This window comes from Pyrenophora tritici-repentis, chromosome 2 (genome assembly GCF_003171515.1).
Source record: "Pyrenophora tritici-repentis strain M4 chromosome 2, whole genome shotgun sequence".
Taxonomy (NCBI): domain Eukaryota; kingdom Fungi; phylum Ascomycota; class Dothideomycetes; order Pleosporales; family Pleosporaceae; genus Pyrenophora; species Pyrenophora tritici-repentis.
This window is the reverse complement of record NC_089391.1, coordinates 1,697,520-1,720,399: the sequence shown is the minus strand read 5'-3', so window position 1 is coordinate 1,720,399 and position 22,880 is coordinate 1,697,520. Positions and strand designations below refer to the sequence as shown.

General features: G+C 53.2%; 10 protein-coding genes across 10 annotated transcripts; 2 read left to right on the top strand and 8 right to left on the bottom strand.

The window, feature by feature from the left end:
- Positions 1–29: 29 nt before the first annotated feature.
- PtrM4_061200 (Nop multi-domain protein) lies at positions 30–2,053 on the bottom strand (the record flags this gene model as incomplete). The annotated part of the gene is made up of 6 exons (XM_001932869.2): positions 30–72; positions 214–841; positions 897–1,289; positions 1,335–1,429; positions 1,489–1,753; positions 1,807–2,053. The coding sequence occupies 6 exons, from the start codon at positions 2,051–2,053 to the stop codon at positions 30–32; spliced, it is 1,671 nt and encodes a 556-aa protein (XP_001932904.2).
- A 310-nt stretch (positions 2,054–2,363) lies between these two features.
- PtrM4_061190 (actin) lies at positions 2,364–4,064 on the top strand (the record flags this gene model as incomplete). The annotated part of the gene is made up of 1 exon (XM_001932868.2): positions 2,364–4,064. The coding sequence occupies one exon, from the start codon at positions 2,364–2,366 to the stop codon at positions 4,062–4,064; it is 1,701 nt and encodes a 566-aa protein (XP_001932903.1).
- A 751-nt stretch (positions 4,065–4,815) lies between these two features.
- On the top strand, positions 4,816–6,258 carry PtrM4_061180 (uncharacterized protein; the record flags this gene model as incomplete). The annotated part of the gene is made up of 4 exons (XM_066105534.1): positions 4,816–5,115; positions 5,170–5,620; positions 5,672–5,814; positions 5,866–6,258. 4 exons carry the CDS (start codon positions 4,816–4,818, stop codon positions 6,256–6,258), a joined length of 1,287 nt encoding a protein of 428 aa, XP_065964161.1.
- Positions 6,259–7,213: 955 nt separating this feature from the next.
- PtrM4_061170 (TT-ORF1 multi-domain protein) lies at positions 7,214–7,633 on the bottom strand (the record flags this gene model as incomplete). Its single annotated transcript, XM_001932866.1, has 2 exons — positions 7,214–7,473; positions 7,528–7,633. The coding sequence occupies 2 exons, from the start codon at positions 7,631–7,633 to the stop codon at positions 7,214–7,216; spliced, it is 366 nt and encodes a 121-aa protein (XP_001932901.1).
- Positions 7,634–8,616: 983 nt separating this feature from the next.
- Positions 8,617–8,844, bottom strand: PtrM4_061160 (uncharacterized protein; the record flags this gene model as incomplete). Its single annotated transcript, XM_066105533.1, has 1 exon — positions 8,617–8,844. One exon carries the CDS (start codon positions 8,842–8,844, stop codon positions 8,617–8,619), a length of 228 nt encoding a protein of 75 aa, XP_065964160.1.
- Positions 8,845–8,884: 40 nt separating this feature from the next.
- PtrM4_061150 (Atrophin-1 domain containing protein) lies at positions 8,885–13,876 on the bottom strand (the record flags this gene model as incomplete). The annotated part of the gene is made up of 1 exon (XM_001932865.2): positions 8,885–13,876. The coding sequence occupies one exon, from the start codon at positions 13,874–13,876 to the stop codon at positions 8,885–8,887; it is 4,992 nt and encodes a 1,663-aa protein (XP_001932900.2).
- Positions 13,877–15,583: 1,707 nt separating this feature from the next.
- Positions 15,584–17,518, bottom strand: PtrM4_061140 (SrmB, Superfamily II DNA and RNA helicase; the record flags this gene model as incomplete). The annotated part of the gene is made up of 4 exons (XM_066105532.1): positions 15,584–15,882; positions 15,938–16,816; positions 16,876–17,098; positions 17,300–17,518. 4 exons carry the CDS (start codon positions 17,516–17,518, stop codon positions 15,584–15,586), a joined length of 1,620 nt encoding a protein of 539 aa, XP_065964159.1.
- A 501-nt stretch (positions 17,519–18,019) lies between these two features.
- On the bottom strand, positions 18,020–19,105 carry PtrM4_061130 (SPS1, Serine-threonine protein kinase; the record flags this gene model as incomplete). Its single annotated transcript, XM_066105531.1, has 3 exons — positions 18,020–18,642; positions 18,690–19,004; positions 19,057–19,105. The coding sequence occupies 3 exons, from the start codon at positions 19,103–19,105 to the stop codon at positions 18,020–18,022; spliced, it is 987 nt and encodes a 328-aa protein (XP_065964158.1).
- A 115-nt stretch (positions 19,106–19,220) lies between these two features.
- Positions 19,221–19,600, bottom strand: PtrM4_061120 (SPS1, Serine-threonine protein kinase; the record flags this gene model as incomplete). Its single annotated transcript, XM_066105530.1, has 3 exons — positions 19,221–19,374; positions 19,428–19,507; positions 19,568–19,600. 3 exons carry the CDS (start codon positions 19,598–19,600, stop codon positions 19,221–19,223), a joined length of 267 nt encoding a protein of 88 aa, XP_065964157.1.
- A 789-nt stretch (positions 19,601–20,389) lies between these two features.
- PtrM4_061110 (Asp domain containing protein) lies at positions 20,390–22,592 on the bottom strand (the record flags this gene model as incomplete). The annotated part of the gene is made up of 2 exons (XM_066105529.1): positions 20,390–21,822; positions 21,875–22,592. The coding sequence occupies 2 exons, from the start codon at positions 22,590–22,592 to the stop codon at positions 20,390–20,392; spliced, it is 2,151 nt and encodes a 716-aa protein (XP_065964156.1).
- Positions 22,593–22,880: the final 288 nt, after the last annotated feature.

Here is a 22,880-nt window from a genome sequence, read left to right as displayed (position 1 = left end):
CATACGCCGCTCGCCCAAACAAAGCAAGCTCAAACCCAGAAAACGCCGGTGCCCATTTTGGTCAGAACATGGCTACAGATAAAGTTGCAGCGTCAACATTGTCCCAAAAGCGGGGTACTGCGCATCTAGTCCTTGCTCTTCTTCTTCTTCTTTTTCTTCTCTCCATCGTCACCTCCGTCAGCTTTCCGCTTCTTGCTTTCCTTGGTGTCAGACTTCTTTGACTCCTTTGCCGCCTTTTTTGCCTTCTTAGCCTCGCGCTTGGCTTCACGCTCTGCTTTCCGTGCCTTTTTAGCAGCCTTTTCAGCCTCCTTAGCAGCCTTCTTGGGGTCGACCTTTGCGGTTTTCTTCTCCTCTTCTGAGTCTGAGTCGGACTCGTCAGCACCGGCGTCAGCATCGGCCATTGACTCGTCTCCGTCACTGTCGACTTCTTGTACCAGCTTCTTGGGAGCCTTAGCCTTCTTAGACTCCTTGGGCGCATCGGCGGCGGGCTCGTCACCAGTAAGACCATCGGCGTCTGGGTTGTACTTTCGCGCTTCCTTGACCTCCCACTTCTTCTGTCCACCAAGCGCAGTCTGGTTGGCGTTGGCCAAGCTCTTGAGCGGCTTGCCCTCGAGGGCGCGCAGTCTCCTTTCGATGGTAAGGCGTGCGTCACGACCGAGCTGGGACTTCTCTTCTTCGGAGGGCTCCTTGGAGGTGTCCTCGGACGATACACCCCAGGTACTGAGGGCATCGACACGCAGACCCAGAGCAGACTTGGCAGCAAGCATACGAGCAATCTTTCCCTTGTTCTTTCCAGTAGCTTGTCCAATCAAGGAGGCATGGTATATCAAACCGTACTTGGCTAAAACAGTGTTAGTAGATGAATAGTAAGTCATAGTAGCATGAAGAGAACTTACGTGTATCATGCTTTGTCTTGAGCGCACGGAAAAGCGCCTTTTCAGCACCAAGAATTTGGATGGTAGAACCAGGCGACTTGGCAAGGTTCATGAGAGATCCGGCGTGGGCGATAAGGCGCGCACCAACAAGCTCACCAACCAGAGCAGTCAGGTTGGGTGCAAGGGCCTGCATGCGGCTCGACAGGTAGCTGCCGAGGCTCTGTCGGTGCTCCGTAAGGTCTACGACCTGCTCAGCGAGAGCAGAAGTGGCCTCGAGATCTTCGTCTGTGATTTCGGTACCCATTGAGATCTCTGCGGCCGCCTTAACAGCTGCCTCGATCTCTTCGGGGAGGATTTCCGAAAGGTCGCTTTCGCGAGCCTTTGTTCGGAAGCCCATCTTAAGAACAACACGAGCTGAAGATGTTAGCAAGGCTCAGCTTGACAGTGCTACGAGCTTACAGTATGCAAGGTTGTCGTTGAGAATCTTGGCAAGCTCTGGGAAATGCCATCCATACCATTCCTTGACACGCATAGCATAAGTGTTCAATTGCTTACTGAACGCCCAAGTTAGCATCTATACTGCAATCACATCTAAGGCCATGGACCAACTTACTCTAAGACATCGAGACTGGCAATTGACTGGATGATCATGGTATCGACCTTGTCGGGGGAGAAGCGCAGCTTGTGTCGCGACAGGGAATGGGCGAGACCGAGTCTGGTCGCGGCTTCTTCAGCGGGGAGGAGGTCGGGGAGGAGCGACGTCAAGTTCTCGCGGATCGCACGGAATACGTCCTGTGTGGAGGAGTCGGACACGGTCTTGAGGGAGAGGCCTGGAAGTTGGGCAATGGAATTTGAGAGCTTCGGATCAGCGACGGCCACTTGAGCGATGTTAGCTGCGATCTTCTTTTCGTATGCTAGCGAAAAGTCGTACAGGTAGCTTTGGTCTCATCCTTCAACTCGTCCAAAAGAGACGACAGCATGGGCGTGACCTTTCCATCGTGAAGTGCGGCGGCCTGCTCGAGCGCAGCTACGGCGCTGCCAAACTTGGCAAATTTCTTCACCTTGAGCTGCTCAACGACGCTTGAGGCATCTTTGCTGTCTGAGCCCAAGAGCTTCTTGTCCTTGGACTTGAGAAGGACGTAACCCGCCGAAGTTTCCGAGAGGATGAAAAGACCCATTTTGTGAGTATCCGGTCGTAGGGCAGGTCCAATGCGAATCGCAGAACGCAGCTACCCTGTGTGGTTTATTGCGGCGTTGTGTGGGAAGTCGCGATTGGGGTTGTCGCAAGCTCGAATGCGTAGAATTGCAGCTCTCGAACTTTTTCCTGAGCTCGGGCCATCCGCTAACGCTAACCCCGGAACGAACAAGCTCGATAAGTGCATGCACTCGTCTCAAGCACATGCACCCAAAGAACACCCAAGACAATTGTGTTGCAATGCGCTGCCATGATATAGCCACTCCAAGTCGCTACTTCTTATCAGAACAGCCATGTCTTCTGGCGGCGACCGCAAAGTCTCGGGCACCCTGAGCCGCAGCACTAGAGGACCGCCTCCACGTCTCGCCGACCTTGGAGAGTCACCACGGACACCGCTCCTGCGCACCATCTCGGCTACCTTTGGCTCGCCCGGTGGCAGCTTCCGTACCGAAGACGAATACATCGTAATTGAGGTTGGGTCGCGTTATGTCCGCGGTGGATTCGCTGGCGAAAGTGCCCCGCGATGTACCCTTCCATTCGGGCCTGACGAGCAGCGCAGAATAGGCGACTACCGACAATGGGATCCTGAGCATTCGCAGAAGAGGAAGCGGCGGAAAGCGGGAGAGGATTGGGGACACGATTACGAGCTGTATCGCATGGACTTGACCAAGGTTGATTTGGGCCTGGTAGAAGACAAGTTTGAGAGGGCAATGAGAGAGGCATACAGCAAATACTTCTTGTTGGACACGAAGCCGCGACGAATCATGCTCGCCATGCCACCTCGTATGCCACATGCGCTCATGTCGACTTTCTTCGACGTGCTCTTTACCAGCTTTCAAGCCCCGAGCATCACCCTCATGTCGACTCCAGTACTATCGACAGTAGCTGCGGGGCTGCGCTCTGCGCTGGTGGTAGACATAGGCTGGGCAGAGACGCTCGTAACCGCTGTATGCGAGTTTCGTGAGCTGGCAGAGAGGCGCAGCGTTCGGGCAGGCAAGATGCTCAGCGAAGAAATGGCAAAACTGCTGAACGCTGAACTTGACGCCGCCGAACCAGGTGCAGAGAAGTCAGACATATCATTTGAAGAGGCCGAAGAAGTTCTCACACGTGTTGGATGGTGCAAACCAATTCCGAGATCGAATCGGAGAACCTTATACTTTCCCGCACGCGAGGCCCCTGTACTAGAAGAGTTTGAAGATGCCATCGAGTCTCCGCCGCCTAAAGTCACCATACCCTTCCCGAAGCACACGCCTCCTATCGAAATTTCTGTACCCTTTGCATTACTAGCCAAGCCTACCGAGGACGCTCTCTTCGCCCCAGAGCTAGCACGAAACGAGTTCGACGATGAGGAACTCCCCTTACACCACCTTATCTACCGCACGCTTGTTCAACTCCCGATCGACGTCCGCCGAATGTGTATGTCGCGCATAATCATCACAGGCGGCGTGTCGAACCTCCCCGGCCTTAAAACGCGTATACTGAGAGAGATGGAAGCACTGGTAAAGATCAAAGGTTGGGACCCTGTCAAGAGTTACGGCACGGCAAGCGCACGTCGCGAAGAGAAGCTATACCGTCAACGGGAAGAGTTCGAGATGCGCCGGCAAGAAGGCGAAGACATGGTAGCCTCGTCACTAGAGCGGAACAGTCCCCTATCAACACCAGTAGCGGCATTCCAGCAGCCTGAAGAAGACGCCATAGACACCAAGTTTGCTGAACTAGCTGTCCGTAACGGCCCACCACCTGCGAGTTTGATAGGTGGTGCGATCAGAGGTGTAGATACGCTGGGTGCGTGGGCAGGCGCAAGTCTGGCCGCTCAGCAACGTATCAAGGGCATAGTAGAGGTCGAGCGGGATAGATACCTCAAAGATGGTTTGCAAGGCGCGAATCGCGAAAAGGAAGTGTCGGTCATTCCTCAGAGACAGAGCATGATGGGCCCTAGTCTAGCAACCAAAGGCGGGGAAAGAGCGAGTTGGACACTGGGCATCTGGGCATAGAAGTGTGGTATAGTCGTCATGGGTTCAAGATGAACTGTTGTTGTCATTGTTAAGATTTTGTTTCGCGCTGATACCCCCCGTTCAATCAAGTCTCCGCGGTAGACATTCTCTGGTCTCGTCAAGTCACGTGTGCTATTTCAGGTTGCAAGTGTTTCTGTTTTGTCACGTGCTGGTGAGAGAGCTGCGCTTTCCCAAAGATGTCCGGCTTCGGCGGCTGCAATCCGGGCCTGGTAGGCACTTCCGTGGTTGGCTTTTTCTCACTGAACTTGTTTACACATCTTCCGCTACGCTGAACCTCTACATCTCTGCATTCCGTCGACTACGCAAGTCTGCAAGTGCACACATGAACATCCGAACACTGCCTACTTAACCACTTACTGGACTGTACAGTTTCGCAGTTTCAGCACTGACATATAACGCATCGTACAGACAGACACATGCGTTGGCACCTTGGCATGAACGCCCACATGCATGTTTTGCCAATGGGATGAGTCTAGTGGCTTGCGTGGCGTCTGATCAGGCTCTCTGGAATACTCATATGCTACCTTTCTCAGCCGTTCGGGCATCTGTCCAAGTGTGCAAGTGTGCAAGTGCACAAGTGCGCAAGTGTGCGTATATACAAGCCATCGTCTGAGAAAGTGCCCGTTGGGCCAATCGTTGGTGGTGAACAATCTCTTAAATTCCACTGCTTGTCCCCGATAAAGAGTCCTCCAGGTCCTCCAGACGTCCTTCTCTTGCCTGTTTCAATCCGATGGACACACCAGACCCCAGCCCACTGAGTCCTTCAGTGTTTGCTGATGCCGCACACTTCCCTCCAAATCAGGTCAATCCTTTTTCTCACTTTGGACAACAAGCATTGGACAACTTTGCATTTGACTCCAATTCTTTTCGAAATATCGATTTCAACCTCAGTCCCAACGATCCTGACCTTCAAAATTTTCACGAATTTGTTGATTCTGAATTTCTGCCCACTTCACGTGATCTACAGACGGCTGATCTCGCCCCGAGCTTAGAGAAAGCTCATGGATCTGAACGACCCATATATACTGCTGTAAGTTTTGCTTTTGCTCGTTGCGCAGAATTCCTCAATGTTAACATCTTGCAGGTCACAGAGCTCTGTACCAGGAACACAACATCCACAGACACAAGCTCCAGCAGGGTGCCCCAGGATATCTCCACAGCACCGGCGATATCACCAGACATGGATGTAGAGTCCACTGTCGGGCGAGGACTTGGCTGTCCGATTTTCGAGGCGGAGATCTTGGTTGCACCCGACAACACCACATGCAACGGATTGACTGCACCCAACATGTCTAGAGTTCGTACACACTTGAACCGTCAGCACGTAAGAAAAGAACAACAACCTGGTGTCGGGATAAAATACCTGAAGTACTGCAAGAGATGCAAGACACATTTCGTGAATAAGGAGCTTCACGAGACGTCTCATGGAGCCAAGAAGTGCAGGAATGATCGGCCACGAAAAACACAGCAAGAGGAATGGATAGCTCTGAGTACCCTGCTATACGGTCCTGCGCTCGCACAGAGGAGCTACGACAGTAACTATACCCCAGATACATATGTCATCATCACGCTCACACGTTGCATAGATTCCATTGCCAGGAAGAAGACCACTACGCCCGTAAACAGTACACCCGAACCTTTCTCAACTATCAATCCCTCTATTTCACAATCTTTGGAGGAACCACCCCCCGCCAAGCGTCTCTGCACGGCCTGTGGTCATCATTCGAACGTAAGTGCTTCTGAACCCCACTTGCTATCAACACTGAGTAATGGATAGTAGAACCGTGATCCTTCCTTGAACCATGGACCACATTTGGCTGCTGGCATCGATTCTGCTAGCGAAGAACGCGCAGAAACTCATCATACCTCAAACGTTCAAGCCGTAACGCTCCCCACCAACCTCGCCTTTGTATATATGGTCAGAAACGATGTCACGTGTTTGGATCCAGATCCTATTTCGCAGCGCGAACATGGTAGTGAAGCCTACGAGAGACGGCCTGGAGATTTCGATGTTATACCACAACTGGCTATCGATGGTAAAAAAATGCATCAAGTTTCATTCGGATCCTCGGTTTCGTTTGAGACATTGCCCGTATCCTCATCTGCTCGACAAATTTTGCCGTCCATTGGGGAGCTCGAGGCACCAGTTTCAGTTTCAAGACGTCCGTTGTAAGTAACAATCAACTGTTCTGTACATCCACAGAACTATGCTTACACCTTCACAGCCAACATGCCAATCCCGAAGAACATTATCAGGAGCGGCGGTTGTTGCCTAACAATTTATCATTCAAGGACGCTCCGTGGGACCCGTTGAGACTATCGATACCGACGGATCTAGACAGCACCCTCTCGACTGTATACACAACCAGCCACCGTGACACTGTTGAGCCACACACTACCGAGCCATCCAATCCCCTATCTAGTTCTAGGTCAGCTGATGCCTTCAATTTCCAAACACTTTCGATAACTAACAAGGTAAACAGTATCCACATTTCTCAGTGTAGTCTTCCGGAATCTAGCGAAATGCGCTGCCCATACCGGGATTGCAACAAGTCCTTCCATGGCACATGGTGTCGTGGCAATCTGGCTAGACATATGAAGCAGGTGCACGAAGGGAACTCCCCTATAATTTGTCATTTTCGCGGTTGCTCAAGAAACTTTCGACGGAAAGATGCACTTACGAAGCATTACCGCAAACATCACAACAGTGATATATCTCAGCCTTCGGAAGAGGCATCCTAGAGATAATCCTGGGTTTAGATTCAATAGTATCCTCGGCGTTCAAGTCTTTACTTCTGGTTCCAACCTTACCTCTTCCACTTCGATCATGCTATGTGCCTTCATGTTATTGTTCCGTGCAAGGATGACATCTCCTTCACTCTTTTGTTCTTTTTGACTTCAGATGGCTTGCCGCGTCTTGTGTAAAGATGAAAATCACATCAGCACTAGCCTTGAACCCTCACATACCTTTCAACCCCAAAATCCGATCAATTTCACACAACCTCCAAACATCACGCAACAATGAATCAAAACACAACCCACAAACACCGAAAGCCCGAAAAAAGCAAAAAAAGATAACAAAATGGGACATATCCCGAAAACCACAAACATTCATTCATTATGGATATCTAATTCCTAACATTCCCCCTAACAGAGTCATCCCCACCATGCGTCTCAGCAAACTTCTGATCCCTCGCCTCCGGCGCACCCACACCTCCATGTGCGAAATCCGCAGCCTTGGTAGGCTGGCCGTTGGGCTTGATGGAACCGCCTTCGTCGAGGGGGATGTCGCGGTTGTTGCCAGCGCCGCTGGCGTCGGAGCCGTATTTTACGTTTGCGCCGGCGAAGTGGGGTTCTACGTTTGCCGTGTCGACGCCGGATTCGACGGCTGTGGGTAGGGTTAGCATAGGTTTGAAAAGATGGAGGGGGTGGATAAACGTACTCGAATCACCAACCTCATGACCATGTTTAGCGCTGTGGCTGTTGAGGTCCTGCTCCGCCTGCTTGGCGAGCTCATTGACGTTTGTGTTCTTGTATTCGGCGGCCATTGTGATTACGCTTCGCTCGTTCTTTCGTGTATAGGGGTATATTAACGCGGTGTGGTTGTTGTGGTTGTTGGTTTGAGTATCAAAAGATATGAATTGTGATGGTATGATTGAATACAACAGCAAGAGGGGTAAGCAACGACTTTTATAAACAAACAGATCAGCTATACTACGCACGATGACATATGCGACATATGATGTACAACGCAAGAGAGAGAGAAAAACTACAGTGGTGGATGGGTGGTGGACCCTGATGATGTCACGGCCACCTCATAAACAGCGGGTCATAGACATCGCGATCGCTGCTGGCGATGAGGAAGAGAGGGGAAAGAGGGAAAGAGAGTTTTGCTGACTAGTCAAGTGCTGCTGGGTGTGGAGCGACTGTGGACAAGGAAGTTGATCTGGAAGATGTTCGTTGCTGCCGTCATAGTCCATCATGGTATCGTCCTAGTCACATGACCATAATCTTTCAAAACACAAAACATAACACAAAACATTATAGGCCGGCATACATCGATGCATTGGTACCAAACTACAAACTGAGCGCATGCAAAAACCCCTCATTCGTCTCTCATAAAAGCCATGAAATAGCGGTCATAATCCTTCATTAAAGAAAGAGACATTGACCCTTCATGCTCGAGTTTCGTCAGTCCAAGCCTACTCGCTCGTCGAGAACAAAACGCCATGCTCGCAAAATGATATATGCGCATGAATGAGAAAAGCGAGAGAGCAGCCATTATAACCAAGGGAATATTTTTTTACCTGCAGGTTTTCATTATCACCTGCCCACCGTCCATCCACATTACTTCCCATTCCTTTCATTCAGCAAAAGTGACATGTTTGAGTGGAGACCGCTGACGGGTCTTCCTGCTCGTACGACGACAGAGAAATCGTGCATCACCCTTCCTTCTATTACTTCTCGCCCAGTTGCTAACAGCGGCGCGTCTCAAGCAGTTGAGCGAGACGCTGGGCTTGAGATCAGTCGCCTAAAAGATCTCCGAGTCGAGACTGCTGCGGTAGCTGAGTAGCGACTCTTCGTCCTCGGCAATGGGCTTCCTTCGGATGACAGTGTCTGAATGTTGCAGTGGGCTGCTTGGTTGAGGGCTCCTGGTGCCGATAGCCCTAGGGCCAGTGATCTTGCGCTGCTGCGGGCTGTTCAAAGGACTGCCACGAAGATTTTGGGAACTTGGGCGAGGCGATGCAGTGGGCGTCATCTTTGGGTTGTATTAGCATTTTTCTTATACAGGGCCTGACCTAACTTACGCGGTGGCCCCTGTCTGTTTCGAGAGAATAACGCACCTCTGCAATAGGTGCTAGTGGTGTCAAAGCACCTTGGCTACCGAACTCGTTCGGCGAGCTGTACATCTGCCTGGTCTGGCCATAGCCTGCAAGCGTCTGCGGTGGCGGAATAAGTGGTCCGTCATCTGGGATCTTGGGTGGGCGAGGTGGACCCGCTTGCTGCTCTGCAGAGTGCTGACTGTAGTCATCAGACGAGATTGGTGAAAGGTTGCCAGCGTGAGGCGCAGACATGCCAGATAGGCGGTTACGAGCAAGCGACGGCATGCTACCCCACTGATCGTAGTCAGGGGATCCTATATCGGAGCGAACAGGCTCATAGATCTGTGCTTGGGTCTCCAAGTTGCTCTGGTGGCGACCAGTAGGTCCAGGTCGTGGTTGAGGATGTTGCAGATTCAACGAGTTGCGATGAGCCTGGTACTTGGGGTCCTCCATCTCATACTGATGCTCCTCTGGGATGAGAGGGGAAGGAGAGCGTACAGAACGGATAGAAGCTTGCTCTTGCCTGTCAATAGACGCGCTGGAGCGAAGTCTATCGTCAGCGTGCTGCTCATACGGCTCCTCATCATCGTAGTAGTCATCTCGGGAGGATGACCTAGAGTGGGCAGAGTAGGGCCGCTTGTCTCCAGAACCGCTGTTGCGTGGTAGGCTCTCAGGATTCGTAGACGAAGTCGTCTTCGACCATCGCGAAATCTTGGGGATGCCGAAGATGGACGATGAGTTGGACTTGTGCTTACGCTTCGGTGTGTTGTCTTGGCTTTGTGAGTCTCTCTGAGCCCTTGAAGCCTGTGATGGAGTCTCTAGTGACCCACGCTTCTCCTGGAAAGCCTCCTGAGTCGGAGTAGTCATTCGCTCAGTGTTCTCGTAGCGGGAGTTTCGCCCAATAGATTCCTCGTCGCTCTCTTCCCGTACCGTGCTGATACGGTTAGTAGGCACGACATCGTAACCCGAGTGGAGATCCTGGATGCGCCGTGACGATGAGGGGTTGGAGAGATAACCCGACTGGTCAGGTGAAGGTGCTGTGTCGGCACGACCTTCTGGCTCATAACCAGCATCGGCACTTGCACGTAACTCTTCATATGAGTTGAGGCTATTTGACCGGGCTTGCTGGTCCAAGGTGAGTTGGTTGACTTGCTTCAAGCCCTCGACTTCACCAAGCAATTGAACTAACATTGCTTCAATGTGCTTGATGTCGCCGTCCCCTTTACCCGCGCTCAGACCCTTGAGTGCTCGTCTGAAGACACTCTTCTTCTTGGTCTCAATGTCAACCTCATCCGACGATCGGTTGACGCGGGGAGGTGTCATTGGCTGAGGACGAGGGCCACCCAAGATCCGTTGCTCGGCAAGATTGACCCTTTTGTCGGTTGTGTTCATGATCATATTGTCTTGAGTCTTAATGAACTGCCTGAGGTCATCCAATTGGTTGCGCATCTCCGCCGCGCTTCGGACAAGGGTAACCAGAATCTCGGTATCACGCGCATTACGTTGGGCGTCGCGAACAGTGAGATGATCCATAAGCGCCACAATGTCCTTCGACTGAATGCGATCGATACCCTTGCCAGTGGCTGCGTCGTAAAGGGGCGAGGTCATGCCATGCGAATTACCGCTGACGTGTCGGTCGTGTTTGGTGGTGCGATCAGCAAACATGTCTGGACCGCCAAGGTCCGCATCATCGTACTCGTCACCGTAGCCGTCATCCTCAAGCATCTTGGAGTGATTGCGACCCTGAGGAGTATACGCTTCACGTTGATTAGCCGACTGGTAACCCTCGTCTTTCCAGCCGGTCTGGCCTGACAAAGGAGTGCGATTACTCTGCGCATAGCCTGCCTGCTCGTAATGTGGCTCACCTGCATAAGGGTGATCGTAGTCACTTTCTACGGAGGGCTGGCGCTGATCGTCAAACGACGCTGGGCTCTGCTGATCGTGCCTTTGATGAGCAGCGAAAGCAGGGCCCTTATTGAACGAGGTGGGAGTACGTTCTCGCTCTTCTTGTCGACCAAGTAGGTTGTCGGTACGGTCGTGATAACCGTCTCCTGGACCTTGGATGATGGAGGGGTTGGTAGTCACATCGGATTCGTCATCCATCCCATATCCGATCTCAGGCATCATGTTATCATCGCCTACTGGGTAAGCACTGTGATGCATGTGAGGTGCTTCATCGATGGACTCGGCGTCCTCAGATTGAGCAACACTCTGCCTGGGTGAATCCTCGCGGGCGATACTATGCCTCGGGGAGGTTTCAGCCTGTCGTCCTTGAACCAGTGCCTCGGCCTTGTCGCGGATGGCGGCCCATCTCTCGCCTGCCGGTACTTGGTCAGTCTGTACATAAGCCGGATTAGTGCTGACTTGTGACAGCATGCTCTTCTTCAGCGGGCTCGACGCCATTGATGACCGGACGCTGATGGTGGATGGGTCGTGCAGAGAGGCAACGGCTGATTCCACTGCAAGTGGCGTGTGAACATATTCGGGATTAGAACCAATCTTGCGAATGGTTTGCAGATCCGGTTTCACTTCACGATCGAGATACTGGTCGGTACTATCATCAGTGTACTGAGTCAGGCGGTTGTAGTTGACTGATGCCATAGAGCTATCCTCAAGCTCTCGGCGGTACATCTCGTTCTTCTCGTGGTTGCGTTCAAAGAACTCGTCAGTGTCCCTGGGAGAGCTCGATTCGTTGAGTATCGATTTCTTACTCTCAAGAGTAACGCCCTGGGGTCGCTTGCGAGTCCGCGCGGCCTTTGTACTGGCTGTGGAATCCATGGATGCGATTGAAAGATTAGACGCTCGTCGCTCGAATTGATGGCCAAGTGAAGACACAGAAGGACCACTTCGAATGGAGTGGAAGCGCCGAGGCGAGGCGCTGTTCGGAGCATCTTCTTGATAGCTGGCCTCGCTCTGGATCGGGCTGACACCGCGTTTTGATTGCGTTTCGCTCTCAATCTCGTATTGTGATGCTTGAGGCTCAGAACGCTCAATTGCGCGGACTTTTGCTGCAGCTGCAGCAGACAAGCTGGCATCAGTGGTATCTTTTGGGCGAGACTTGTAGCTGCGGTCGCTCTTCGGAGTTTCGGTTCGTACATCGTGGCTGGACCGATTGCTTTGGGAAGTGCCGAGCGTTTGTTGAAGCGCATTCGGTGTGCGAGTGGGCGTGCGCGGGGAAGGCGAAACGTAGCCCCGAGGCACTTGTTGAATAGGTGTCTCAGCGCCTGTTCCCGTTATACCGGTACTTACAGACGACCTTGATGGCGGTCTCTCTTTCGTCTCGGTTTCGGCGGATAGGATCGAATCGCGGGTGAGCTCAGATCCTCCGATCAGCTCGCTGTGATTAAAGGGTAGCGGTGGGACGCGCTCTTTGACGCGGGTCTCCTCACGCACGCTTTCTGCAACACTTTCCGAGATACTCCTACTGCTGCGGGAAGAGCGATGCTTGCGATGTTTGCGCTCCTCTTCCTTCTCTTCGCGCTTCTCTTCGCGTGATGTGTGGTGTTTGAGGGCAGCAGTGGTGAGCCCGGATTTGGCAAGTCCAATAAGGGCTGCGTCTCGCTGAGACATACTGTCCTTGCTCTTTCGCTTGTGGAATCTCTCTTTCTCCTCACGGGTGGTGGAGTCTGCGTAGCTTGAGATGGAACCCCGGCTTGACCGTCGCTCTCCTTTGCGGCTGGACCCGGGAGAAAGGACAGTTCCGGGATCATCACCCTCTCGGTTGAGAACAACCTTGGGCTTGTTGCCGTGGAGTTTGGGTGCGCTTGAGGATTTGGAGACGCGCCGTCTAGATGGGTCTCGAGAGCTTGTGGTGGATTCCTGGCCGTCATATGTGGCGATGCTGTCGCGATTGGCGCGGTCAAGTTTGCTCAGGTTCCTTGAAGTGCGGTTCTCTTCTTTTAGTGCGTTAAGCTCGGGAAGAATGAGGCGCTTGATCGCATCCTCAACTGTAGCAAGTAGTTTTGGGTTGTTAATAGAGGAAGTGCCCGAAATTCCAGAACGACGGTCAGCGCCGCCTGAAGACAGGATACTGGAGTCTGTGCCACTGACACCACTCACTTGCTCGACATCCTTGCTTCTCCTTCGATGCGACTTGCGCGGGGAAGAAAGAGTGTCGTCCCTGATCCTGGAAGTTTCCCTGGACTTTGAAGCTCTGGCCTTGTGAGTGGCGCCTTCTGCAGCCTGCTGTTGTAATTTCTCCATGACGCGCTGTGTGATGCGGTCTTTGCTGAGACTTCTGCTTCTTTGGTGTTTGGGTGCTTTCAGGGTGTCTTGAATGGCCTCAGAGACCATGGAGTCGGTGACTTCGTCCCTTTCCAAGCTCCTGCTCCTGCGGCGCGCAGGGGGGATAATTTCTGTTGCGCCCGTCATACTGTCAGCTGGCATAGAAGACACGTCTGAGGGCATAGGAACAAATCGGCCTCCCAGTGTAGAGACGTCGCTGAGGTTGGGAAGTACCTCAATGTCGACTGGAGGGAGTGAAGAGATGTCGGAGCCGCCTAGCCAGTCGATGGCTGGATTTCGGATGAATTCGTCGCGCGGCCTTTGACCAATGGGGATGCGTCGAGTATAGGCGGCCTTGCGGGGTTGGCGGGTCGCCTGGGTTATGTGGATGTGATCGTTTGCGGCGTTGTTTTGGGCCTTGCGAGAGGATGGAGTGACCCTTACGCGCACACTGGGACGGACTGTGCCCTCTATTTCGTCTTCTGCTTCGAAGTACTCGATGAGCAGAGAAGTCTGCGAGGGGAACTTTTTGTGGAGCCTGCCGCCGCCGTGGGGCTTGGTGGGCGTGGTAGTGTTGATAGTAATGGGGGTGCCGTCTTCGGGGACGGAGTAAGAGGTTCTGTCAGTGCGGTTGGAGACGTTTGTATCAACGTCGTCTATGGTGGGACTGGAGTCGTCTGCGGAATCGAGAGTCGAAGGTTCAGTAGGTGCCGGAAGAGGAGGTCTGTTGATGTCTAAAACCATCGTAGAATCAAAAGATTCTCAGAAGGCGGGGTTGGTGAGCGACGACATGCCCGGCACTATTTTCCTCGTGGATCCGTGGGAGAGGGTAAAGGGACGGATTAGGGAGCGAATGCAGAACGGTTGCGTGGCTGTTTCTCGTCTGCGCAACCAGGACTTGTGGTGCTACTGGGGCGACAGGGCGCGCACGCTCGAGCGCCAACAATCAACGTGGGCGGGGATTTGCAGTTGCAGTTGCAGACGCCTGGACTGGGGCAAACAGCAAACGGGTGGACGGTGCGAGGCAGCTCTGCAGCGTGCGACGCTCCGCGACAATGGCGAGCGAGCTCAGCGCTGGAGCTGGGCGCCGGCGAGCACAGTAGTACTCTCACAGTAGGAGGCTGCGGCGCAAATGTTAGCAGCCGACGCAGGACAGACCGACCCACCCAGGGCAACACAGTGCAGCACAGTAACGTACCGGCGCCAGAAAGAGTAGACCGCAGGCAGCGAATGTGCTGCGGGTGACAATGCCTCGACAAGCTCCCTCGAGCTGGAGCTGGATTTGGTGGAGAGGCTGGCGTGGAAACACACACAGTCCAGCCGTAGTGGAGAGAAAGCTGGGTCGAGGCTAGGGAACAGCAAATGGATCCTTGTCGGCGGCCTGGCGCTAACCGTGAGGCTGATTGGGGCCTGAGGAGCTCAAAGCGATCGGAGATGTCAATAACACTTGGATCCCAGCATTAGCACAGTGCATAACTTTGGTTACTTTCGGCGCCCGTCGACTACCAAATGCTGCTACAGCCAGGCCAGTTGTCGTGACAGCTCGCTTCCTTGATGACCTGTGTGTGCCATGCCACATGCCCAGCCACCTTTAACGCGCAACACCACGACGACGACCGCAGTTCGTGGATGCCGTTGACTATGCACGCCGTGCATCTACTGGTCCGTAGGCGCATGCTCTCGACCAAACTCTGTGCCTGTCCGCGAATGCTAGAGTGTCGACACCCGGGAAAAGCAACTGCGCCGCCCAATGCTATTCTTACCCCTCCCCTCCCATGCCCATGAATCCCAAACGCCAGATGCCCGACGCCCTAATCTCTACTCTGCCTCGTTCCCCGTCACAATCACATTGCAATGCGCGCCTGCACTCACCGCCAGACGCTCCCTATCCAAGTCGTCATGAGACGGCCTCTAGCTGGTTTCTTAGCACCCGTCTCCGTTACCAGGGTGATTGTGCCGAGCCCGCCGTGCGCGGGACGCATCCGTTCCACGCCTAAGAGACGTCATTGGTCTGTTCGGCTAAGAGACATGCCAGCGCATCGCAAAATGACATCGAGTAATATGGGAGAAGTGCCAAATGCGACTATCTTGGTGTGAAGTTGTTCCGCAACCATGCACCGCCTGATGAACTGGCAGTTTGCGACTCAAAGGCATTCTCCCACTACTGCAGCCTTAGTGGTTGGCACAAAAGAAACACTAATCTTCACCGGTTTAGTGGCGTGCTGACTTTTTCGCTACCGCTGTACCACGCTTGCCCTGGCTTCTTTTCCCACATGTGCACATTCCCCTTGAACCCATCGTGTCGTGACACTGTCACCACCAACAAGACTCACAAGTGAAACGACGACTTGATGTTCGATTATATCATGTACATGGAAATATGTCGGCCCACATGCCATTTTGCACGCCAAACTCCTAACAATGCACTTCCGATGGGGGCTTCAGCTAGGCTCAAAACCTCTTGCCTGGCTTCATGGGCCGCCGTCCCTGCTGCGGTTGGCTTCCATATGCTCTCCGGCCCTCTACCTTCTTGTCGCGACTCAACCCCGCTCCTAGAGTGATGTCGATCCTTGGCGGCGTTGAGAAGCCAAAGCTCTTCGCAACTTTTACTAGGTCAAGCTTGTTCACGTCAAAGACCGAACGCAGGCTGTGGCTAGCATAACTCTGGAGATATGATCGGTACCCATCTTTGGCGCTCTTGTTGAGGTAGTAGTTCTTCGAGATGAGCGCTTCTAGTTGAGATTGAATATCTGTATTGGTGGTTAGGGATGATATGATGTGATGATCAAGTACTAGTAAACTTACTCAGAATCTTGTTTGCTGGCAGCTCAAACTCAACAAGCGGCACACGCGATTCCTTCAGCAGTTTCAGGAAGCCAACCTCTGACGGTAGAAGGAACATCAAACTTCGTCCTTTACCGTTGGCGCCTCTTGCAGTTCGTCCCACTCGGTGAATATAATCCCTTGGGTCGTCTGGTGGGTCAAACTGAATTACCCAATCCACCTCGGGGATATCCAAACCCCGAGCAGCGACGTCTGTGCAAATGAGCGTGCCACTCTGAGCATTCACAAACTCAAAGAAGCGGTTCGTCCGCGCCTGTTGCTTGAGCTTGCCATGCAGTCCCAAAACAGGCAGGTCGATGTAATTGAGCAATTCGCTGTAAAAGTCCACAGATGCGCATGACGACAAGAAGACAATGACCTTCTTCTTTTGGTGTTTCTTCAGGAAACTGAAGAGGAGTCTGAATCTGGTGTCCGAGTCGCACAAGACGTAGCCCTGCTCCAATCCTTGCACAGTGCTGTGCTCGGCTCGGTGGTCGACGTTGATGTAAAGAGGACCGGCCTTGAGCGAGATTCTCGCGAGATCCTCAACCTTTGTCGTCTGTGTGGCAGAAAACAGCATCGTTTGACGCTCGGTGGGCAAGATCTTGATGATCGACCTCATTTCATCTTCGAATCCAACCTCGAGGATACGGTCTGCTTCGTCGATAACGAGAGATCTCAGGTTCTTAAAGACGAATCCCTGCGTGTTGTGCAAGTGATCCAACAGCCTACCAGGTGTGGCAATGAGTAGGTTCACTCCCTTTCTCAATTTATCGGCTTCGGCGCTTCGATTGGCTCCTCCGATGCAGATACCAAATGTTTGTGAGTGGTGCTCCATGAGCTCGCGCGCAACTCCGAAGACTGTAGATGGAATCAGCTACTACTCCTTGTGACCTAGGCTAGACTAAGGCCGGACTCACTCTGCAGGGCCAGCTCCCTTGTAGGCGACACAACGATGACACCTGTACCATTGCGCGGTTTGAAGCGCAGTTGTGACAGCATTTCTATGGCAGGAATGAGAAAGGCCAGCGTTTTTCCGCTGCCAGTCTTGGCCGCACCGAGCACATCCCTACCAGCAAGAAGAGGCGGGATAGCTTTCTGTTGGATCTCCGTCATAGTCTTGAATCCCATGCCGTCAATGGCCTGCCTTGTCCGCTCAGAGAGGTTAAGCTCTGCGAATTCCGTCGGGTTCGCCATGGGCATGGTCGTTCCGGAGGTGAGGTCGGAGCTGCCAGCGGCACCAGATGGTTGAGCTAGCGCATCATCGTTGTCGCCGTCATCGTCTTGCGCTTCCACATCCTCATCCTCGTCGTCCTTGTCCTCGTTCTCCTCAGCAACGTCTACCTCTGCAGATTTCTCCTCAGCCTCCTCGTCGCTATCTTCCTCTTCAGTATCGTTTTCAACAATAGGCTCCTCCACAACGGCTTCGGCCTCTCTTTCCTTGCGAGCCTTCTTGCGCGCCTTCTCTACGCCATTATGCGCCGGCACAGCTACTTCTGCGACCTTTTTGCTCTTGTGAGACCTCTTTCTCTTGTTGCTCGAATCGACTGCGGTGGGCGACATTGTGTGGATTGTGCGTCGTTCGATTGTCGCTATGGATGGCGCAAAGTTCGAGTTGGTGTCAAAAGTTCTGGAGATGGAGAAATAATTATCGCGCTAGAGGACCCTGGTCCGGCGCACGGACTTGACATCAGACTTCAAGCTACTACACTACCCTACCCACTCGTCATATTCATTCATATACTACTTCAATAAAGATTTCCAACCCTACTCATATTGTGAGCCATGCCCACGAGAGTATTTTGTGCAGGTAACGAAGAGCCATACAGCTTAACCTGATGCTTAGATAGCATAGTCTAATGGTACATCAGTCTGAGCATTACTGTTGCCGCTCATAGATTGCCGGGACTTTGTATCGCAACGCGACTCAGGTACATGGAAGAATAAACATAGTTGTATACCATAAGAATTACTCGGGGGCTGATTTTGCCTGAACTGTTTCCGCAATACACTCTAGCTAACGAAAACACGTCTTGTATCCAATACTATGCCGTCGAAACCCAATCATCGCATGCGACCATCAAGACCCTGAAGATCTCGCTCTAGATCGCTACCGTTCCACCCACCCTGATTGAAGGCTTCTTGTGGCCTTGGGTCTTCGTAGCCAGCGCGGTCGTAGTTGTTGGGTATCGGGACCTGTGGCGCCTGGTTTGCACCGGCGCCTGCACCGGGCTGTACGCGAACCATTTGGCGGAACCGACTGACTTCATCTAGAATCATCTTCTTCATTTCAGGAATCTCCTCGACAACTTCAAACTGGAAGTCAAAAGTCGTTGGGCACGATGGCTCGTCTGAGGCGTCGTGCCAGATTTGCAGGTACCGGTGCTCCAAGGCTTCCTCGACTGAGATACGGCTTGAGGGATCGAAGGCGAGCATGCGATCTAGCAAGTCGAGCGCATCAGGGTTGGCGTTTCTGAAGAGCGATTGGAATGAAATCTTCTGCATGTATGGCAGATTGCGCACGTAATCTTGTGCACGGGGCGAGCCGATGCGGGAAAGTGTCTCCTCATTTGGTGTTCCCAGGTAGTGTAGGATCTGGTTCAATTGATCGACGTAATCGCGACCCTTGAAGAAGGGCTTGCCTCCCAACAGTTCAGCTAGGATGCAGCCTACGGACCATACATCGACTATCACGGGTTAGCTTGCATCCTCGGGATATAGGCTAATTACATACTAGCTTTTGTGTAGCTCTGGAAGCTCAACATGATCTCAGGAGCTCTGTACCATCGAGTAGCAACATACTCTGTCATGTACCCCGCATTCTCTTCGGGATCCATGGAGAAACCTCTAGCCAGACCAAAATCGCAAATCTTGAGCTCGCAGTCGGCATTGACGAGTAGGTTGCCAGGCTTGAGATCTCGGTGGAGGACGTTTGCGGAGTGAATGTACTTGAGACCGCATAGAATTTGGTAGATGAATGATTGGAAATGGGCATCGGTCAAGGGCTGGCCAGATCGGATGATGGCTGCCAGATCACATTCCATGAGTTCTGCACCATCGTCAGCATGGTGTTATTGGATATGGCATGAACGGGGCCATACCCTCGTAAAGGTAGCATTCATTGAAGTTGTCTGGACGAGGAATGTCCATGTCGTAGAGGCATGTTATCTGTGCGACGGATTTAGCATCGTGTGGAGCGGGTGGATCGCCTTCAGTGCTTGGTCAGGGTTGTCCTTACGTTTCGGTGTCCTGTGATGCATTAGTATCAGGAGTAGTCGCGGGGTGTAATCGACCGACCTCTGAAGTGCTGGAGCAGCTTGATTTCGCGCAGGGCACGCTTCGCAAGAATCTTCTTACTGAAGACATTCGTGACCTTCTTGATGGCCACGCCTTCGCCTGTCTGGTTGTTCGTGGCCGCACTAAAGGGCACAATCAGCATATGGCATGCATGTTACCATGGTCCGAGGCGTACCATACGATGCCGTAGGCACCCTGTCCGAGCTCCTTGGTCACATTATAGCGTTCGTCGACGATGAATTCTTGGTTGAACACCTGGGACGTGTCAGTGGGCGCCATAAGCCGGTTTGGGGGGGTGCAAGGCTATCTAAGTACCTTGAACACTTTGCGGTTGGCGAGATCGCCCATGATGGCGGTTGCAGCGGGAATGAGGTAGAGATGATGAGCAGGCAAGAGCAGCTGTCAAGAACACAATAGCGATCGGGGTGGTTTGAAGCACTTGATGTTGCAAAAGTCGGATACGAGGCACAACAAGGCAGGAGGGAGGCGGCGGGAGATATGTCCACAGCTAGGCGCGCGGCCAATGTGACGACTGCGGGGCAGCTGGTGGCGGGCGGTGGGACGCTGAAAACAGACGCAGAATCTTCACCGGGAAGTATGAAGCAATGGGAAAGCGACTGACGGGTTGAAGATGCAGAAAAGCGGTCGTGCTGTGCCCCTTTGCACGCTCCGCGAGAACAAGGTGGGGTTGGTGTCCAGTCGCAGCAAAGACGAGGGGTTCAATGTGGCCGCAATAGGCATGGTCGCCCCTCAGCCACATCGCGCAGACCGCTCCGCCCGCGTTGCCGCCTCTGCCCTACTGCCCTACCACTACTGCCGCCGCCCTATTATCCTGCACGACCCTGACAGTTGCCCTTTGCAGCAGAGGAAGCTTATCATATGCATTGTAGTTAAAATCTGACTACTGCGCTATGTACGTGTATGTGCCAAGGGCGTATACGGTATAAACACTAAGAAAACGTGGCTCGACGTGTGTACTTCACGCGCGACTGTCTAGATGGGGTATTCCACCTGCACGTGCAGGATTCTGAGGTATCACATCCCAAACGCCTGATCCATGGTAAACAGACCCCCGCCAGTTACGCCAAACAATGTAAATGCCAGTCGTCATGTCGCCCCATAATCAACCTTTTACCCTCAAGACTCGTAAGAAAACCGCCTTCTGGACGTGTCTGTGGACCCTTCCAGTGGCGAGATGGGCGAAAGTGCCTCGTCGTCCGCATCCGTCAGTCTTGCTTCTTGTGCGCGATATGGCGGTAGTTGGAAAAATGTGTCCGATGCCTCCAAGAAGGCACCATCTCTAGGCATGCGCGGCGTCACGGGCGATACGTTGTCCGTGGGAAGCCGACCGCTCACCATCGACACCTCCGAGGCCGAGATGGGTGCAATTCTGCGTGACCCATCCTGTGCTGTTGGCAACACATCAGGCGCACCCGTCGGGTCGACGCCGTTGTATCTCCTCTCCCGCACCACCATAGATTCCTTCTCCGAAAGTTCACGGCCGCCTGCTTCCTGGAGCATCGGCATATCGCCGGGCATCTCGTAAATTTGGCGTTCAGTTCCGTCTGCTTCGTTGATAGTAATGGCCCCCTTATCCCTAGCACACCAATTCGATTCATAATGCATAGTCGAGCTGCCCGGCAGTTCGGCTTTGGGAAAGACCATCCTCCCTTCTGCACTGTCCCTCTCCCGCTCGCGTATCGGTGAAATCGGGGGCTCTTCGGGCTTGGGCAGGTCCATCTTACTGGCGGCAGCCGCAGCAACTTCGGCTTCGTACTTGGCCTTGATCGCCTCTAGTTTGCGGTTGTGCCGCCTTCGCCAGAAACACCATCCAATGCCACACACGATTAGTGCGAACAGGAAGCCGGCTCCAACTGCAATCCCGATGACCGCTGCTGATGCTAAAGGGTTCTTTTTAGCAGCGGTGGCATGTGGGATCGCATAGTCGGGCGAGACAATGGGGAGGATATCTGGTGCTTTGCCAAATGTCCAGTCAATCGCGGACACTGAAAAGTTTTGACGCTCCCAGTCAACAGTCAAGTAGGCTTCCTGTAGAAAAGTCCTGCCTAGCACCCATTCATGCGTGTCGTTGCCTCTCCGAAGGGGAAAGTACTTCGTCTTGCTTGTTAGTCCTCTGTAAGGTGGTGATGCTTCGAGATCAAATGCAGCATAGGGCAATGTGATTTGCACAGTAGCATCCGTGCTGTATTTTTGGCCAAGTGTAAGTTTGATACTTGGGTTTTGGGCCAAAAGAGTCTGGTGAAGGGTGTGGCTGACGAGGTATAGACCGGTGGCTGCGTTGTATTGCAGTCCAAAGGCATCTTCGAAAGCTTTGCATATCTCGACAGGAAAATATAGCTCTGCAATGGTGGTGTCGATATAAAGGTCCACATTGTTCTTCTTGAGGAGGTCGATGTGCGGCTGCGTAGAGGTGCTGGCCTCAAGACCAACAAGGCCAACGACGAGGTCGCGCTCGTTGTCAGGTGCAAAGATGAAGGTGAGATCATTGGGAATAAGGCGAGAGGCATCGTAGCCGCCAAGTGTAAGGCTTCCGAGGATCGTCTGATCATCTGCATACACACGAGTCAGTGGTGTTGGGGTCAGCGCGTGGAGTCGCCTTACGATACTGGGCACCAGCTGTGTAACCGAACGACAGACTAGGTATGTTCTTCTGCGCAAAGAGGTCGGACAGGTAGCTGGGGACAGGATCTTCAAAGGCACTGAAATTGGTAGGCTTGGGATGCACGCCGATGTGGCCGAGCCAGAAGTTTGGCGTGACGAGAGTGCCAACCGTGGAGTTGGCTACGTAGGGGCCCTCGCTGCCTGCATTCCCCAGACCCACCGAATCGAATCCATACAGTCCATTTCCAACAAGTCCCAGGTTCTTCTCTATCCACAGCTGGTAGAAGCCCTTCTGGTGCCATAGGTGTGAGGTGGTTGTATTGTACAGGAAGCCACGACTGTTCTCGCAGTCGGAGTCGAAGACGTCGAGGGCGGTTACGGCGCCCGTGGTTGGATCAGTGATGTTTGCGATACAGGCCATGCGGTTGATTACCCATATCTGCTGGCTGGCGGTCGAGACGAGTACGCGTACACTCTGCGGGGGGTCCCCTACGAGCAGACTGAACGTGTTCCATGCGCCATCAATGCCCATCCAGCTCTGATCTGGCGCGACCGAGACAGGCGCGGGTACCGAAGCGACATCCGGCAGCAGCTTGAAGTTAGGCGTCTTGGTGATGTTCTTCTGGACATAGTCGGCGTGGCTTGGCATAAACAGCGTGGCGGCGAGGAAGGCGCATGTTGTCGTGAGGAAGGCGCGAGGGCCTGGCAAAGGGAGCATGTTCCGTGACTAAGCGGCGTGGAAGCTGCAACTGGAGCCACTCAACCACAGTCTTGAAGCGAGCGGCATCACCGGATGGCATTGTCTGTCCCCGCCAGCGACACAAGATGGAGAAATGAGGAGAGACGAGGAGGCCGAGGAACCCTACGCAAAAGCACTTGGTATCGAGTTGACCCAGATTGGCCGGACCCTGCAACCAACCCTCAGCCGAGAGCAGGGCAGGGCTATATTGCACAAATGCCTCTAACTAACAAACTTTGTCCCTTGGCCACCACCACGGCTCTTTTC